The sequence below is a fragment of the Antedon bifida genome, chromosome 11, assembly GCF_963402885.1.
Source record: "Antedon bifida chromosome 11, ecAntBifi1.1, whole genome shotgun sequence".
NCBI classification, from domain to species: domain Eukaryota; kingdom Metazoa; phylum Echinodermata; class Crinoidea; order Comatulida; family Antedonidae; genus Antedon; species Antedon bifida.
Genome location: NC_136236.1, coordinates 11,600,311 through 11,619,430, shown reverse-complemented (window position 1 = coordinate 11,619,430; position 19,120 = coordinate 11,600,311). Strand labels below are relative to the sequence as shown.

The window sequence follows — 19,120 nt, the reverse complement described above, 5'->3', positions numbered from 1 at the left end:
ACATTAAAGAACGTGGTACACTGTTTGAAAAAAGTAGGGGATTGTCTCCCGGTGTGCTGATCTGGTAGGCGCTGCACTGCTGGCTGTCGAGGGTCCGTGGAGGGCCTAATCCGAATTTCCTCAGTTTCCAGTAAAGCTTGAGGACCAGAATAATACATTATAATAACACAGGTTGTGTTAAAATACTTCTATAAAGGAACATTCTTACATTGGAAAGTGTTAGTTCTGTAATTGTAACTTTTTTTTCCCTGAGGTTTTTGTCTGGCACTTATTCATTCGATAGTGACACTTATTTATTTGTTTCAGATTTTTATGAGCCACATTATTCAGTTGCTTTCTTGGAGATTGGAGAAGTTACTGTAGAAAGTCCATCGTTTGTACGTGAATATACATTTCATAATGGCTTCAGTCCTGCTATCGAGATGCAATTCAGGATAATGTAATTCACCACACAGTTGGAGCAGGTAAGCAATACCAAAATACTTCTCTTTTCCTTATATAGTAACTTACATTTTAGATTTTAGACAACAACATCGGGGTGATGCCATTTGTCATTAATGGGCCATCTTCTCTTAGTCATGAAGCTGTTGATAAGTATGTGTGAGAATGTAGTCATCGTTTATAATTGGTACAAGCCCGTTCTTTGATTGCGATGAGTTACAGGTAGGTTCAGTAAGAATATAAACAGTTGTAGCATGTTACAAACCGAATACTGTAATTAAGCAATTATGATGAATTGGATTAGATAATGTATAAATGTAAAAATCATAATGAATGGAACAATGTTAATGACGATGAAATAAAAGTGGGAAACCCAAAAATGACACAAAAAAAAGATATAAACATTTTCAATAAATATGAACATTTTTATTATTCATTTTAAAAGATTTTATTTCTGTTTTTCAAATGTTATTATTTTGTCAGTTTGGGGAACTATATTTTGCATTCTGTCAAATAAAATCAATGTATAGATATTATATATGCATACTTGACTTTCATAAGGAAATTTGTCAAAGGACTTTCTTACTCTTCTACCTTCTTTTTCTTAACGTGTACTGATAATGCCATTCCATTGTGTAATCAGTCACGTAATTTATAAATTCTGATTTTTTCCCATTAACATTTTCATGTAAATATTTCAGAATCAACCAGAGAATGCAGGTCAAAGTGCAAAACAGTGTGCACCTTGTGGTCCAGACAATGGAAATGCTGGATACGTGAGGGAAAATTTCATGTCTGGTGATAATGGTGCTCCATTTTTTCCATTTCATGGTATACATAATTACCCAGCTATTGCTGGAAGCACAAGATTGCAAGGTATGTAAAAGCATGACATAATCTGGTCCTTACTTGGACAAACCTAGTCCTTACTTGGACAAACCAGTTGAGTTCTATTGCAGGAAACGCATATTCATACTGTTTACACATGAAGCTGAATGCTTATTTGGATAACATAAAATTGCCATTGTATCCAAGTTATCACCACTGTAATGTTGAGGTTGTCCCTTAGTACTGTTTTATCATAAAATATGTCTTTAATATCGGAATACATTTTTGGTGAAACTTACCAAATGAATATATTTCAACATACTTATTCATTTACAAATAAAGGTATTTTGCTCTTTCTTATCAATAGATGTCACATTCGCTCATTTTGATACTGCGTGTAAGAAAGATCATTACGCTACTATGACCAATCCGTCAAATGATGATGGTATCCACCCAATGTCCGCTGTAGGTACTGTACAAAGAAGGTAACAGTCAGAGACAAGAACAGGGTTTACATACATATACCTAATTTAGGGTAAGTACTAATAGTATTTATCCTATATATCTACGGACCACTTGCATTTATCCAAGTTACGTAAATGTAAATCATTGTGTATCCTTACTTGCTAGTTGCATTATTTTCATCAACCTAGTACACTAATACCTACAATACTTTTTGTAATGTGCCGATTTACAATACAAATAAGTGAGAGAGAGAGACAAGTTCTGTTATAGTTGAAAGCTAGCACTGAAGTGTTTATTCTTTATTCTACATCTACTATATATAATAACAATATCGGTAATGGGTAATTAATCTGTCAAGGTGGAATGTTTAGTGGTCTCAGCAGAGGGGTCTACTTTTTAGCCATTAGTGACCATTAAGTAGCCAGGGTTATATATTAGTGGGTTAACATAATATATATGGTAACAGGTGAAGGAAGTATAAATAATTGGTAGCAAGTAATATTAATCAAGTTCAATACATTACATTCCCTCCCTTCTATTATAAACAATTCTAAGCTATTTATTTATAATTGAATCAAAGCAGCACTGTACTAAGTTATGGTTTAATAACACTTTAAATGTATATGGTATAATGCACTGTATAAAGTAAAATATAAGATCAACATTTTAAATTGTCCAGTAATAATGTCCATAAAAGTTTCTATATTTCAGTTATTAAAAATGTCCATATCTTTCCGGCGGTTTTCTATCGCGAGTAAGGTAAGGTAAGGTATCGCTGAGCAGTAATAGACTGTGCTTCGACAGTCGATTGTGATGTTTCCACTGTTCAGATTTGGATTAATGAGCATTGGAGGTAATTGTGGAGGATCATCTTTGTTTGTAAGCTGTTTATCCTGAGTTTGAACAGGCCTATAACGCTTCCTGATATGGTCGGCATGACGACGACAAACTCGTCCATCTTCTAGTTTTATCTTGAATGAGATGCGACCGGATTTTAATATTATTGTTCCGGGTAACCATTTCAGATTTTGTCCTCTAAAGTTCTTTATATACACCTACTCTCCTTCTACAAAAGTGCGTTCTTTGCATGACGATCATGGGCTAATTTCTGTTTTTCAAGTTGAGTGATAACACGATCTGCTTGATAAGGGTGTAAAAGATCAAAATGCGTTTTCAATTTTCGGCCATTCAGTAATTCTGCTGGTGTTTTGCCAGTTGTGCTATGAGGTGTATTTCTATATTTAAATAGGAATCTTGAAGTTTTTTTTTTTAAACTTTATTTGGTAATCAAGGTTAAAAAACAATAAAATATAATACATAGAAAATAGAAAAACAATTGCACGGAAAAAACAGGCCTTGATTACAAGGAATGCCAAGAAAAGTTAAAAACTTATTTCCACTTGGGTCCTAAAAACAAGAAACTGATAACAAGAACATACAAATTACAACATAAGAATCTTGCGACTTTTGTTTCGATATATCCATCTTTCATACGTTTCATTGTTTCTTTAAATGTGCGTACAGCACGTTCCGCAAGACCATTCGATGATGGGTGATATGGGGCTGTTAAAGAATGTCTTATTCCATTTCGCTTTACGAATGTATGAAATTCATCACTGGTGAAACATGTTCCATTGTCGGATACTATTTTATCTGGCAATCCATGCGATGCAAATATAAGCCTGAGCTTATCCACTGTGGTATTTGTCGTTGAGGAATTTACCGGAATTACCTCAAGCCATTTTGAGTATGCATCGTATTAAAAACATTTTTCCAATAAATGGTCCAGCATAGTCGATATGTAATCGTGACCATGGTCTATTTGGCCAATTCCATGGGTGCAATGGTGCTTTAGGTGGTAAAGTTTGATTGGATTGGCATGTATCGCACTGCTTTGATATGTCTTTGTCCATATTAGGCCACCATAACGAATCCCGAGCAAAACTTTTCATTCTGACAATTCCAGTATGACCGTCATGTAGTGCTTGTAGCAACTGTTTTCTACCAGGCTGTGGAACAACAATTCTATTTCCCCACAAAATACATCCATCTTGTGTAGAGAGTTCTCTTTGTCAGATCCATCCAATATGGTTGCAAGTTTTCAATTTTTGGATTAGTATTGGGCCAACCCTTTTCAATGTAGTAAAGAACTCGAGAAAGTGTTGGATCTTTAACCGTCCAACCTTTAATATCTGCTGTGGAAACTGGAGATTGGTTCATTGGCTCCATCAATAGAACAGTTTCGGCAGGTTGTGGAATTGATTCTGGTTTTCCTGGCAATGGTAATCTGCTTAAGGCATCCGCATTGGCATGGGACTTTGTCAGTTTGAATCTTAATGTATATTTGTATGTACCTAATTTCAGTGCCCAACGTTGGATTCTAGCTGATGCTTGGCTAGGCACAAGTCTGTCCTCATTAATAAGACCCAGCAATGGCTTATGGTCTGTTACCAATGTGAAATGTCTACCATAAATGTAAGACTGAAATCGCGTTACTTAGTCCAGTAAAAATATGGTTGAACCTAGAACAAATTGCAACAGAATTTTTTTTTGTTTTATATGGTTGATATGGTGAAAATAAATATCATATCCAAAGTTTACCAAAATCGGACATCGGGAAGTGGGCTAATTAGCATAAATTCAAAATGGCCACTATTTGCTATTTTAAAGCCCCATATCTCCTTAACGGTTGGATTTAGACCACCTAAGTGCATTACGAGTAGATATAAATGTGATATTAAACATTCTAATTAGCATATTTAAATTACCAAATGATGTACCTATGACGTCATATGTTAGTTGTGACGTCATATATTATGTTATAAATGCTTAAATGACATTATACTATGCGAACAACTTAGAAACTGCAGAAAAACAAGTTTCTTAACATTCTCCTTGTTGAAATGAACATAACTTCCAAAGTTTACCAAAATCGGACGTCAGGAAGTGTGTTAATTAGCATAAATTCAAAATGGCCGCTATTTACTATATCATTTTGAAGCCCCATATCTCCTTAACGGTTGGTTTTAGACCACCTAAGTGCATTGCGAGTAGATATAAATGTGACATTAAACTTCCCAATTAGCACATTTAAATTACCATATGACGTAAATATGACGTCATAAGGTAGTTGTGACGCCATATATTATGTTATAACTGCTTAAATGACATTATCCTATGCTAAAAAATGTAGAAACTGCAGGAAAACAATTTTCTAACAATTTCCTGTTGAAATGAACTGAACTAAATGATATCCAAAGTTGACCAAAATCAGACTTCAAGAAGGGGGTCAATTAGAATAAATTCAAAATGGTTGCTGTTTGCTATACCATTTTGAAGCCCTGTATCTCCTTAACGGTTGGGTTTAGGAATCCTATGTGCATTACGAGTAGATATATGTAAAAACCGTTGAAATTTATCATTAAGTTTCCATTTACAAAATCTTATGAAAATAGTTGTTCTACAGAACCGTATGAAAGGTGATCATCAACTGTATTTCCGAAACTGATTTGTACTCACGCGCACATCTTGTTTTGTGTTCCCTAAAACTACATCTTTTAGAACTTTATCTCTTTAAATTGGTAAAGGAAAATAAAAAAATATTGTAATGAGGCGATTGTCTGTGGGTCAGGCTATTCAAACCCATCATTCCCACAAACTCATCTCAATTCCCCAACTGGGAATTGAGATGATACATAATGATAAATGTCATACTGTAGTTTTCGATATAGTCAGCATCTCCATTCTGCTCTTTCAAAGTTGCTATTTCATTGCTAGAAATTGCATCTGTTTGGTGTCGATCATTTATGAGACAACAACTTTTTATGACATATAATGTTTATCTTTTGAATGTTGTTTCAAAGATTCAATGAGCATATAACAAGGACATTAAATAATGTGTCAACAAGGATGAAGAACCGTTAATCAGTTAATTTAAAAGATACACATCAACGGAATCCAAAAGGGGTTTTTAAGGTAATAAAGTAATTTTCCAACTTGCCACTACTAATTACAGTATTCAACTTTCTTGACAGAAAATGTCAGAAAAATGGAAACTTTGAATGCAGATGGGGATCTATTAAATATATTACTTTGCCATTATTAGAAAAGCGATTGAGTTTTAAGACAAGAAGAAGCAAAAAATAGTGGAATAATTGGTACTTAAAGAAAACACAAAGATGTTGCAAATTTGCTCCTTAAGACGCTCTGCACTTGCAAAGAAACAGAGAGATGCACTATATTCGAAGCAAGAACTGTTCATTCCAAAATTAAAAAAGACATCAGAAAAGTCAATGAAGTAGACTTACTGTGCCTACATGATGGTGTAAGTATTTTGACGGCGCCAACATAACATTTTCTATGTATGTACTTTGGATGGGAAACTTACTGTGATCCAACTCCATATTTAGGATTGGGTTGAATTATTAAATCCAAGACTCATTACAGAATTAAGAATCTCTTTTCTTTAAATATATATGAGATATATATGCAGTTATTAAAAGTTGCAGTTGCAGAAAATTAACTGGAATATTCTATTGCATGTTGTGAAGGGTGGCCGAATAACTTCTGATACCCATGATCTTAACATGAATGTGTTAAATGTTCTACTATTTTCATGAGATTCCTACGGTTTCTATATTTTTCCCTTAGAATAATGCCAATTGAGCATTATTGTGACAGAACATGACGTCAAATGTCTTATGACATCATAGTTACGTTATATGGTAGTTTAAATACGCTAATTGGAAAGTTTAATATCACATTTATATCTACTCGCAATGCACTTAGGTGGTCTAAAACCAACTGTTAAGGAGATATGGAGCTTCAAAATGGTATAGTAAATAGCGGCCATTTTGAATGTATGCTAATTAACCCACTTCCTGATGTCCGATTTTGGTAAACTTTGGAAATAATGTTCATTTCAACAAGGAGAATGTTAAGAAACATGTTTTCTTGCAGTTCCTAAATTGTTCGCATAGTATAATGTCATTTAAACAGTTATAACATAATATATGACGTCACAACTACCATATGATGTCATAGGTATCTCATATGGGAATTTAAATATGCTAATTAGAATGTTTAATAGCACATTTATATCTACTCGTAATGCACTTAGGTGGTCTAAATCCAACCGTTAAGGAGATATGAGGCTTCAAAATAGCAAATGGCGGCCATTTTGAATTTATGCAAATTAACCCACTTCCCGATGTCCGATTTTGGTAAACTTTGGATATGATATTCATTTGAACCATGTTTACCAGAAAAAATAAAAAAAAATTCTGTTGCAATTTGTTCTAGGTTTACCCTATTTTTGACTTATCTTTACTGGACTAACTCCGAAAACGCATGCCAAACCTTCTTTCTCAATTTGCGAATACTTTTCTAGTGTTCTAGATGCAAATGCGATTGGTCTTTCTGTACCGTCACTTTGTCGATGTGCTAACACAGCCCCAATTCCATATTGAGATGCATCACACGATAATATTATTTCCTTTTTTGGATCATAATGTGCAGGAAAGTAGCAATTCCTTTGATTTATCAAAAGTAGATTGTTCTAAATTTGTCCAGTTCAAATCTTTATCCTCACGAAGTAAGGCATATAACAGAGCAATTAAGTGTGTTGTGGTAAAAACTTCATAATAAGATAATAATCCCAAATAAGCTCTCAGTTCTGTCAAGTTTTGAGACGCTGGAGCATCTTTAATTGCTCTCACTTTGGCGTTTGTGGGATGCAATCCCTCTTTGTCGATCAGGTGTCCCAAATAACCAACAGATTTAACCATAAAAACACACTTACTATTTTTTAGACGAAGTCCAGCATCTACCAGTCGCTTTAGGACGGTTTCAAGAGTTTCGAAATGCTCAAAGTCATTCTTTCCTGTAATTAATATATCGTCCAGGTATACTGTAACACCTTTAATTCCTTGTAATAGTCCTTCCATGACACGCTGGAAAATCGCTGGTGCTGAAGAGACTCCAAACGGCAACCGTGTATATTGTAAAGTCCCTTTTGAGTGTTGATTACAACATATTTTCGAGAATCTTTATCCAAGAGTAATTGTTGGTACGCTTGTGACATATGTCCAATTTAGTAAATTTTTCTTCGGGGTAAAGGATACTGATCAACTTTGGCTGCTTTATTTACAGTAATTTTGTAGTCACCACAGATCCTAATGGTAGATTTATCTGCCTTAAGTACCGGAACTATTGGTGCAGCCCAGTCAGTTAGTCATCTAGTTTCTGTCGCAAAGCATACGGAACATTTCTGGCTTTGCAAAATTTTGGCATTGTCTCTTTATCAACATACATTTTTGCTTCAGTACCCTTAAGGGTACCTAGTTTATCTTTAAATATTTCTTGGTATTTACCAAGCAGTGAACTTAAATCTAATTGGTTTATTACCTTGATTTGTTGCCAGTCCAACTTTATAAACTGAAGCCAGTCTCGACCAATTAGGGTTGTAATGTTTATCACTCTTCCATATATACTTTATTCACATCGTCCATGTTGCACATGCCTTTTCTACATAGAGGGCAGCAACTACATTACATTCCCTCCTTACTTTTAGATAAGTCCTATAACTATCAAATACAACACTGAATATTAACTAACATTTTAACTATTAACTTTTATCATATTGACTAGCTTATTTTAATTATTAATATTCTGATTGTTATGCTTCATATTAATGTATATATTTTTTTTTATAAGTAATTCTCCATCAATTGCATAGTGTCAATTATCAAAATATATTATTGTTTACTAATTAAATTCTCAGAAATGTTCAAATTGTCTTTTACTGTTTATCAATGTCTCTTGTCACAAATATAATCAATGTTCTATATCCAATAATTCGAAATCAATAACTTTTCTCAAAATCAAATTTAAATGTTCATCAAAATTTGAATCAACTCAACAATGTTCATATCCTTTGTTCTCATTATTTTCAAGCTTATTGGTCCAACACAAAATCATTATATCTTGCGGGCATTTGTCGATTCCTTTGCGGTCGTCTTGGTTCTTGTTGATCATTTACATCTTGGGGTCTTTCTACTACATCATCATCAACGTCTGACTCATAATTATTAAAAATGTTTATTTTCTTGAAATGAGAAATGTTCCTTCTGATTTTGATACCGTTCCTGTCTGCAATTATAGCATTTCCTTTTCTCCAACTTACAATATACGGATCTGGGTCAAACGGGGTTGTTAACATATTCTTCTTTTGTTGCTTTACAAGCACTTTGTCTCCAACTTTCAAATCGCTTTCTTTTGTATGCAAATACATATCTCCGCTATCTTTCATTTTCTTCTTCTGTTCTTTATCTTTGTTTGCAACTTCTACATCATTCTTCTCGTCTACTTTAGTCAGTGACGGAAAACATATTTTTATTTTTCTTCCATATAATAGTTCGGCTGGACTTTTTCCTGTGGTTGAATGTGGGGTTGCTCGATACTGCCTGAGGAATTCATATAACGCTTGATGCGGATTTCTTCCCTCAACACTTGCAGTTTGAAGAACTTTGGTTAATGTCCGATTGAATCTTTCAACTTCCCCATTTGCTCTCGGCCATAATGGAGTCGTTCTTCGATGTTTAAACCCTTGGTATGTTGCAAATTGCTCGAACTCATGACTGTTAAATGGAGGTCCATTATCTGACAATACTATATTAGGTATGCCATGTCTTGCGAATATCGCATCTAATTTCGGAATAGTTACTTTCGCTGATGTCGACTGAACTATCTCGACTTCTGGAAATCTGCTATACATATCATATACAACAAGCAAATATTTTCCATTTGGCATTGGTCCTTTAAAATCAACTGCCACTTCAGTCCATGGTAATGTTGGTAATTCTGTCATCTTCAATGGTTCTGGTTTCTCTGCATTCGTAGATACAGTCGCTTGACATGCTAGGCATTTTCTAACCTGTCGCTCTACCATTTTATCTATTCTAGGGAACCACACTTTTTCACGTAACAATGCTTTAGTCTTTACGATCCCTTGGTGTCCTACATGAGCCAATTCCACAGCTTTTCCTCTCAATGTCTCTGGTAAAACTATCTGATGTCTTCGTAATATGATTTTATCTACTACTGCTATTTCATCTTTCACATTTTTAAATGGTTCCAACAAAGGATGTTTCCAATCTTTATCCTTTCCACTTTCAACAGCTTTCCTCAACTTCTTGAATGTTTCATCACGATCACTCTCTATTTCAATTTCTTGTTTGGTCATTGCCTTTGGAACACTGTTCTGTACAACATAATTTACATAACTTCCTATCATATTAACATCTTGACTAACTTCTGTCTGTGTATCTGTTGAAGTAGGATGTCTGCTCAAGTAATCTGCAGGGTTGTCAATACCTGGTCTGTAGATCACTTCACAATCATATGGCATTAGTCGCAATCGCCATCTCTCAATCCTTGCGGACATCTGTTTTTGACTTTTGAAGATTCCTAGTAATGGCTTGTGATCCGTTGTTATCTTGAACTTTGCACCATATACGTACAAATGAAAATGTTCAGCACCGTATACAACAGCTAACATTTCCCTCTCGGTTTGTGAGTATCTCGTTTCAACATCGGATAATGCTCTGCTTCCATATCCTATCACTTTACCATCTTGGCACATAATAGCTGACAGGCCTACAGGGCTTGCATCTACTAGAATATTTGTTCTCTTGTTAATGTCAAAGTAAGTTATTACATCAGAACTAATTAAAGCTTTCTTTAGATCTTTAAATGATTGTTCTTCAACACCTGTCCATTTCCATTGGCTATTTTGATGAGTAAGCTCTCGCAATGGTGTTGTAATTGAAGCGTAATTGTAGATGAACCGTGACAAGTACTGAGCCATACCTAACAAGGACTTTACTTCACTTGCCGACTGTGGTCGTGGAGCATTCTTGAGACTTTCTATCTTCTGTGTATCAGCAGCTAATCCGTCACTACTGAATGTATGTCCGTAAAACTTAACCTTTGGTTGAGCAAAACAACATTTTTCTTTATTTAAAGTTGCTCCACATTGCTTCAATCTTTCAAGAACTGCTTTAAGGTTTATGTCATGTTCTTGTTTTGTCCTTCCAAAAATAATTATGTCGTCAGATATGTTTCTGCATCCATTTAACCCGATCAATAGATTTCTTACTGCAGCTGCAAATAATTCAGGGGCAGAATTCACGCCAAACATCAACCGTTTGTAACGAAACAACCCAACGTGTGTGCTAAACGTTGTAATATATCTGCTTTCAGGATGGAGTGAAAATTGATGATATCCAGATGACAAATCTAATGTGCTAAACACTGATGCACCATTCAAATCAGATACAATTTCATCTAACGTTGGTATTGGGTGTTTTTCTCTCTTGATAGCTTGGTTTGCTTCACGCATATCGACGCATAAACGAACTCCATTTTTCTTTGGTACCACAACAATTGGACTGACCCACGGTGTTGGTCCTTCAATTTTCTCTATGATGTCAAGTTCTAATAATCGCTTCAGCTCTCGATCAACATCAGCACGAACATGAAATGGTATTCTCCTGTGTTTTTGTTCCTTTGTTGGTACTGTTGTGTCGATGTGTAACTTGATCTCTACATCTTTGATTTTACCAATACCACTAAAAAGTTCTGGGTAGTCATTGATACATTGAGGAACACTATCTTCACTCTTACCAATTCCACACGCTAGTTTGACAAGCTCTAGTTCTTGAGATGTTTTCCATGATAACAAATTTCCTGTATTACCATGTACTATATAAAACTCAGTCTCTATACACTTCTGTGTGGATTCAATGGATATTTTGAGTTTAACAACTCCTACTACTTTAAGTGGATTTGCTTTTCCATATGCAAAGATTTCTGTTTTGTGTTTGTCAATTTTTGGCTTAGGTACTATCTTATCAAATGAAACACTATCCATCACGTTCACTGACGCGCCTGTGTCTACAAGTGCTCGCATCTGTACCTTGTTATTACAGTGGACTATCATATCACATGTTGGTAACTTATTTGATGGTCCTGGGAGAACAAAAGCATATTCTGGATCTGTTGCATAATCTGTATCTCCTGTTGCACCACTATTGCACACCTGTTCTTCCACTCTGCTAACTTGTTGTTTGCCTTTCGTGAAACAAACTCGTGCATAATGATCTTGTTTACCACATGAATTACAAATTTTACCTTTTGCTGGACACTCGGCCTCATGTGGGTATGCCAAACCGCATTTTCTACATGTTGATGATTTTCCTGCTGGTTTTGACTTTTGTTTGTAAGTGGATTTATTATACTGACTTTGATTCTTTGTACCATTATATTTCTTTGGACGGCTACGATTTGTAAACTTCATCGCATTCACAGATTCTGTTGTCGCATTTACAGCTGCTTGGGATGAATTTCCTTCAACTTCTGTTGCCCTTTTTTCTGACAACTCAACAGACCGTGCCAAATCAAGAATTTGTGTCAATGTTCTTTCCTTTTCTAGGATACGCCTTCTGAATCGGCTGTCTTTGCATCCTGAAATTATCTGTGTTTTAATTTCTCTGGTAATGTCATTGAAATTACACTTAACAGCCTGTAGACGCAGTCTACTACAGTACTGGTCAATTTTCTCACTAGGCTCCTGATTCATTCTCCGAAAAATTATCGTTTCATAATCAATGTTACCTTTTGGGGTTAAATGTGTTGTCAAGGCTTCTTTGGCCTGTGTGTAAGTACCACCATCACCACCAGTATCTTCATCTGGCAGGGTGTCAAATTCATCTTGTAACTCTAACCCTCCATAGAATAACAACAGTGCTCTCTTTCGGGCATCATTTGTAATTCCAAAGCCTACCATGGCTCGCTCAAAACGCTTCAGCCACTTGGTCCACCTCGTCGCTCTGCTGGCGAGATCGGCGTGCACATCAAATGCAGGCAGGCTAGGCATATTACTATTCGCCGTAGCCATGGTGGTTATTCAAACGATATTTAACTTATATAAGACGGTATAGTTACGATTCTCATTTATCTAATTTATCTGTCCTCATTTATTCACGTTTATCCTCGTCGCCAAATTGTAATGTTTATCACTCTTCCATATATACTTTATTCACATCGTCCATGTTGCACATGCCTTTTCTACATAGAGGGCAGCAACTACATTACAAGGGTAGGTCCATCTGTTCGCACAATCGTTAACGGTAATATTGTAGTAGTACTCTGGTATGTAACTTCAGCATTAATTTTACCCAAAACATCCATTATTTGTCCAGTGTACGTACGTAGCTTAACTGACGATGGTTCAAGTTTTCTTTCAGGCCATAATTGCCTAAATTTCGTCTGCGACATTATTGATACCGAGGCTCCTGTGTCAATTTCCATTTCAGTATCCAAACCATCTAACAGTATCTTAACTTTCTAAGGTGGAGGACTAGACGGGGTCTTTATTCCAAATAATTATTCATACATTTCTGTAGCTATGTTGCTTGGTTCATCGCTTGGCTCATCTGCCACAACAATTTTAACTGTTTGGGGCTTTTCCCCTTCTTTTTGCTAAGACAAACAGATTGAATGTGTCCTACCTTGTTACAATAATGGCAAGTTGTTTGCTTAAAATAACATTTGTCTGGCAAATGGTTATTCTTTCCACAGCGAAAACATGGTTTCGACTTCTTATTTGTATTTGACATAACTAGTTTTTATGGCTTCATAAGATTATGTTAACACAATATATGTGCATAAATTGCAATATTATAGCATAATTATCGAATTTTAAAAAGTGGAAATTTTTGCCATTTTTCGAAATAATTCCTTTTTTCCCCCGCATTGAAAATTTCGAAAAATGGCAAAATTTCGACCCTTTTATTTGTTTACATAACTAGTTACTATGGCTCTATAAGATGATGTTAACACAATATATATACATAAATGACAATATAATAGCATAATTATTGGATATTAAAAAGTGAACATTTTGCAAATTTTCGAAAAATTCCTTCGGTCCCCAGCAGTGAAATTTTCGAAAAATGGCCAAATACTTACCCTTTTAGTTTTTATGTCTCCATATGTGCATAAATTGCAATATTATAGCATACTTATTGAATTTTAAAAAGAAGAAAATTTGGCAATTTTTCTAAAAAATTCCTTTGGTCCCCCGCAGTGAATTTTTCGAAAAATGTCAAAATTTAGACCTTTTTATTTTTTTACACAACTAGTTACTATGGCTTTATAAGATGATGTTACCATAATATATGTGCATAAATGGCAATATTATAGCATAATTCTTGAAGTTTAAAAAGTGGAAATTTTGGACATTTTTTGTAACAATTCCGTAAATTTTGACTTCTTTTTGTAAGCAATTTTGTTTACATTTTCAACTGCAGCTGCAGAGGTTGGCTGCGCCAGATCTCTTACATTTCTTGTTGCAGTTTCGATGCTAGTTGCAATTTCAACAGCTTTTTCCAGTGTCAGTGCTTTTTCTGCCAAAAGACCAAATTCCGTGATTACGGACGCCAAAAACTAGACGATCTCGTTACATTGTATTGAGCGAGGCTCCAAAGTTACAGAATTCTGCCATCGATTGAAGCGATGCCATAAATTTAGGCACTGTTTCATTATCACGTCGAAAGCGTGAGTTGAATTTGTATCGCTGTACAATTTCACTAGGCACTGGACTGTGATGCCCATTCATAGCTGTTACCAGCTCATCGAATGTTTTATCCTTGGGTTTTTCTGGTGTAACCAAATTTCGTAAAAGCTTATAAGATGATGGGCCAATAACTGTTAACAGTGTTGCTTGTTTCTTCTCCTCTGTAGTAATTTCTTTTGCCTTGAAATACAAGTTACTTACTTACTTATTTGTTTTCATAGCTATCCCCAATATTGGGGATATTTCGCCGTCATTGACATTATGTTGACATAGCACAACTTTTCTTAATTTTATGAGAGACGTTAATTTTGATGAGAAGGTCATGGAACACTAATTAATTTTAAAAACAACTAAAAACCTGGGACCTGTAACCCTGACGGGTACTCTCCCTCCAGGTCAAAGGGATCCCGAAACTCATCGGTGGGCAGGGGCGCTCATCTCCCTGTTCAGGACTATTCCTGATGATTACCCAACCTATTTACATTTAAAATTAAAATTAAACATCAAGACATAACTTAATCAACTTAATGACTACTGGACATAGTAGTTATTGTCTTCTATAAAAGATGCTGGAAGCACTTCCTTATATAGTCTTCTCAGTCTAGTTGACTAGCGTTTATAGTTCTCCTGAAGTATACTTGGGCTCGGTCTTCCTATCAATTTACTTTTTTGGTCATAAAATGTAAGAACTTCGCAGGGATCATAGTTCTGTCTCCGAATACAGTGTGAAATCCAGTTAGATTGCTGTTGTTGGTGGAATATCGTGTTGGTTATTGCGTAGAGCCTCTGGTTATTGACAACGTACCGCCAATCAGTTTCCTGTTCTTCTTCTTCTTCCTCAGACTCTAGTCTAAAGTCTAAACGCTCAACAAACTGTGACCAATCTTCCCTTCCTTCAACAAGTTCTGTTATAGTTGAAAGCTAGCACTGAAGTGTTTATTCTTTATTCTACATTTACTATATATTATAATAACAATATCGGTAATGGGTAATTAATCTGTCAAGGTGGAATGTTTAGTGCTCTAAGCAGAGGGTCTAATTTAGCCATTAGTGCATTAAGTAGCCAGGGTTATATAGAAGTGGGTTAACATAATATATATGGTAACAGGTGAAGGAAGTTTAAGGCTATGTTCAGACCCATGGCGTTAGACCGTTTTAGCGTACAACGTTACTAACAAGGTCACATTACAAACCGCAGAGAAAAAAATGAGGTGTTCAGACCCATAGCGTAGGATTATCGTTACAACGGAAGTGCGTCATTCTGGTTGTTTCTAGTTGCATATTCATGTGCTCTTACCCACATGTTTTCATCATTATTTCCACTGTATATAGGCCTAGATCTCAGCCCTACAACTTTGAAAAAACTTGCCGTAAATAAAACATACCTCAGCATTTATTTAAGAAAAATATAGTAAAGCCAAATTTCTGTTTCTATTGTTTTATTTTGTAGTAAAAAACATTTTCCCCAGGCTCTGGTGTTACGAAAATAAAGCAGGCCTCCTATAATGATATGAAGATGGAGATTGTGTTAACCAGTTAAAAAACCCTTAACTTGCTAATAAAAATGACACAGCTCCCCTTGTTTGTTTACTGATTTTTTTAGGAGTTAAGGGGTTTTCAGCATTAAACTTGTCCAGTCTAGTCTGCCTTGTATATATGAATGAGTGAATTGATGATGTCCCACCACGCTAGTTTTTAGCTTGAATGAAATGCGTGAATGTCTCTTAGCTAGGCCTAAAAGGGGACGGGATCGTAGTCACTATGTTTAAATACAAGATGCATTTATTTTATGTCATTTGTTAGAAAATATAATGGTAATCAATTGATACATGTAGTTTGTAGCCTAGTTTTTTTTAACAGTTGTATTTGTAGCCTAGTTAGGCCTTATTTATTCTGGCCTTTTTGTTGTTGAAATCCATCTCTCACACACGACGATACAAGATGTCAGCCTAGGTCAATTTGTCAAACCTTGTTTCGCGTCATAACAGGAAACGTTCTGATTGGATACAACGTTGACTTACAGTAGCGTCGTACGCTAAAACGGTACTATCAACCGTTTTCCACTACAACGCTACAACCGTTGTACAACGCGTTGTACGCTAATCCCCAACTGTTCAGACACACATTCTTTTAGCGTCGTACGCTAAAACGGTCTAACGCCATGGGTCTGAACAGGGCCTAAATAATTGGTAGCAAGTAATATTAATCAAGTTCAATACATTACACTTTTCATTTAATCTTAACAGTAAAGTTAATCTTTCTGATTGCGTGGAGATGGATTGTGATGCATTTAAGAAAGCAATGATCAGAGATGAAGATGGTGGAATTCTAGGAGGATCACGGCCTGGTTATGTTATTCCTGATTCTCCATACGAGTGGGATAGAGATCCGAGACGTGGACTTAAAATTCCTTATGATGAAAAATGTCCACATAAAGGTTGGTTGTCTGCTTTAATGTTGAATTTTAGCTTTTGTAAACTGTGATTCTTCCCTAAATCTTTCCTCCTATTAAAGTTGCACTCTTGAAACAAGACCAGTCCATTCACTACGACGTCTTCACCAATCGTCATTGGGTCTAACGGTTATGTTGATTTGATCAATGGACCACAAGATCACGGCTGGTGTCATGGGTACACATGTCAAGAGCGCATCAGCACATTTATGTCTATCGTTGCAATTGGAGAGACTTATGAGATGTATATGAGAGTTCAACGAATCCTCAAACGTTATGACTTTATTTCCTGAACACAGCTCCAGATCAGAAAATAGTTGTCGGCATCTGGTATGCCAATCCTCAACGCTTAAATGTGTACCATCAAGGTCACTATGTCATGTCAAATAACGGGCAGCTGGATGGAGATATGTTCATATACAATACAATACAATACAAATCTTTCTTTATTCTGGAATAGCTCTTTCAATACACAAGTACTGGTCTCCCAAGAGGTCCAGATTTGGAAAAAAAATACAAGAAAAATAAAAGTAAAAGCTATATTAAAACTATGTACAATAGAAGTTATACAAGATGTTTAAATTCAACTTGACTAAGTGTCTCATAATTTTTACGGATATGTACAGGAAGATTATTCCATAATGCTCTATAATTAAACATTCTCTTTCCATAAATATTGTTCCATGCTGGAACATTTAGAGTTTTTGTTGATTGACTTCTTGTATTTTTTGTGTGAAAAGTGTCCATAAATTTGAATAGATTTGTTAAATAAGATGGTGCTAAACCCTGTAGGCATTTAAATAGCATAATTAATAAATCATTTTCCCATCTGTCATGGACACTCTTCCATTTTAGTGAGGACATCAATTCTGTTATAAGGGTGTACATATCAGAATAAAGAATGATTCTAGCTACTCTATTTTGAAGTACTTGACGACGATTAACAAGTTCTAAGTTACAATTTGACCAAACATTACTACAGTAATCAAAACAAGGTAATACTATTGCATTAGCAAGTAGTCTTAAAGCAAAATTTGGAATATAATATCTTAATCTACGAATAATACCGATACGTTGTGATACTCTAGAAGCTACTTGTTCAACATGCTGTTTCCATGACATAAGTGAATCAAATGTAAGTCCAAGATATTTAAAATTGTCAACTCTTTCGACATCATTGCCATTAATAGAAAGAGAAATATGGGTTCCAGAAGATCCAAACAATCAGTTCATGCCAACTCCTGACTCCAGCATTTATGGCGAGAACTATTTTGATCGCGATTGGCAGACTCTTTGGATACTTATACGTGGTAGTGACCCAATTGACATCATCACTACACCGGTTATAATGGTTGACTTTGGTGTGGCTCCTGTTGATGTTGATGACTTCTATGAAGAAGATCTTGTTAACAATCTTGCCAGTTTGGTATATATAATAAGTAAATAGCTTTCTTTAACCATATTAAAGTATCACATAATCTATCCAGATTTCTTCTTTTTTCAGTTTCATATGTTTAGAAATGAGTTGAATTTTATTTAATTACCTATTCTTTTAATATCTAAACAATAATTAATATTTTTTCCTTACAGGCAATTCAACCCTTGAACATGATAAGTTAGTTAACCTTCAAGCAGAAATTGTTAATGCAGCACAAACCGGTACTTTGTACGAGAGTCTTGAAGTTGAGGTTATTAGCAATGACCGATCCTTCTCCCCCAGCTGAAGACACAACAAGGGGTGTGAGAGCAACAAATACAACAGGAGGTCCAAGTACAGGCAATGAAACGTAAGTCACATTTTAAGAAGTAATGAGTTGAAGTAGAGTTTTCTGTAGAGTTACTGTAGTATAGAACTGGCTTGTATCGTCTTGTCCAAAGTCTTAAATTGTATTCTCATGTGTGGCGTTCAACAAACATAACCATAATGCCTATATCATTACAAACCAACATAACTAATTGGTTCACAGGTATTCTGAGAAGCAAGCTGAAGAAGAGGCATCTAGTGACCAAGGAGTAGAAATCATCTATCAATTCCAAAGCACAATGAGTATACGTTTACGGCTGATGCTATGGAGAACCATTCATTTGAGGTTCAGCCTTGCATCTCTATATTGGATACCAGTGTAGGTTTTAACACAATTCTTTCTAAACTCCAATATACTGTAGGCTATCAAGCTTTGGTAATACACCATAGGTTTGATACAAATATTCTACGAAAAAAAGGAATTATTCAATGATTTTTTTATTTTTTCAGGCTGAAATTGTGCAAAATCTGGGACATTCTTCACATCCATGGA

The 19,120-nt window shown here is 35.3% G+C and overlaps 1 protein-coding gene across 3 annotated transcripts; it reads left to right on the top strand.

Annotated features, from left to right (window-relative positions):
- Positions 1-361: 361 nt before the first annotated feature.
- LOC144855695 (fibrocystin-L-like) lies at positions 362-19,106 on the top strand. Of its 3 annotated transcripts, XM_078713613.1 has the most exons (6): positions 362-464; positions 1,143-1,317; positions 1,637-1,804; positions 16,618-16,808; positions 18,414-18,610; positions 18,791-18,831. In XM_078713613.1, exons 4-5 carry the CDS (start codon positions 16,646-16,648, stop codon positions 18,545-18,547), a joined length of 297 nt encoding a protein of 98 aa, XP_078569739.1. In that variant the 5' UTR covers positions 362-464; positions 1,143-1,317; positions 1,637-1,804; positions 16,618-16,645; the 3' UTR covers positions 18,548-18,610; positions 18,791-18,831. The 3 variants fall into 3 exon arrangements, with proteins under 3 accessions (XP_078569739.1, XP_078569738.1, XP_078569737.1); XM_078713612.1 differs by lacking the exons at positions 362-464; positions 1,143-1,317; positions 1,637-1,804; positions 16,618-16,808; positions 18,791-18,831 and adding exons at positions 17,831-18,262; positions 19,078-19,106; XM_078713611.1 differs by lacking the exons at positions 362-464; positions 1,143-1,317; positions 1,637-1,804; positions 16,618-16,808 and adding an exon at positions 17,831-18,262.
- The last annotated feature ends 14 nt before the right edge of the window (positions 19,107-19,120 follow it).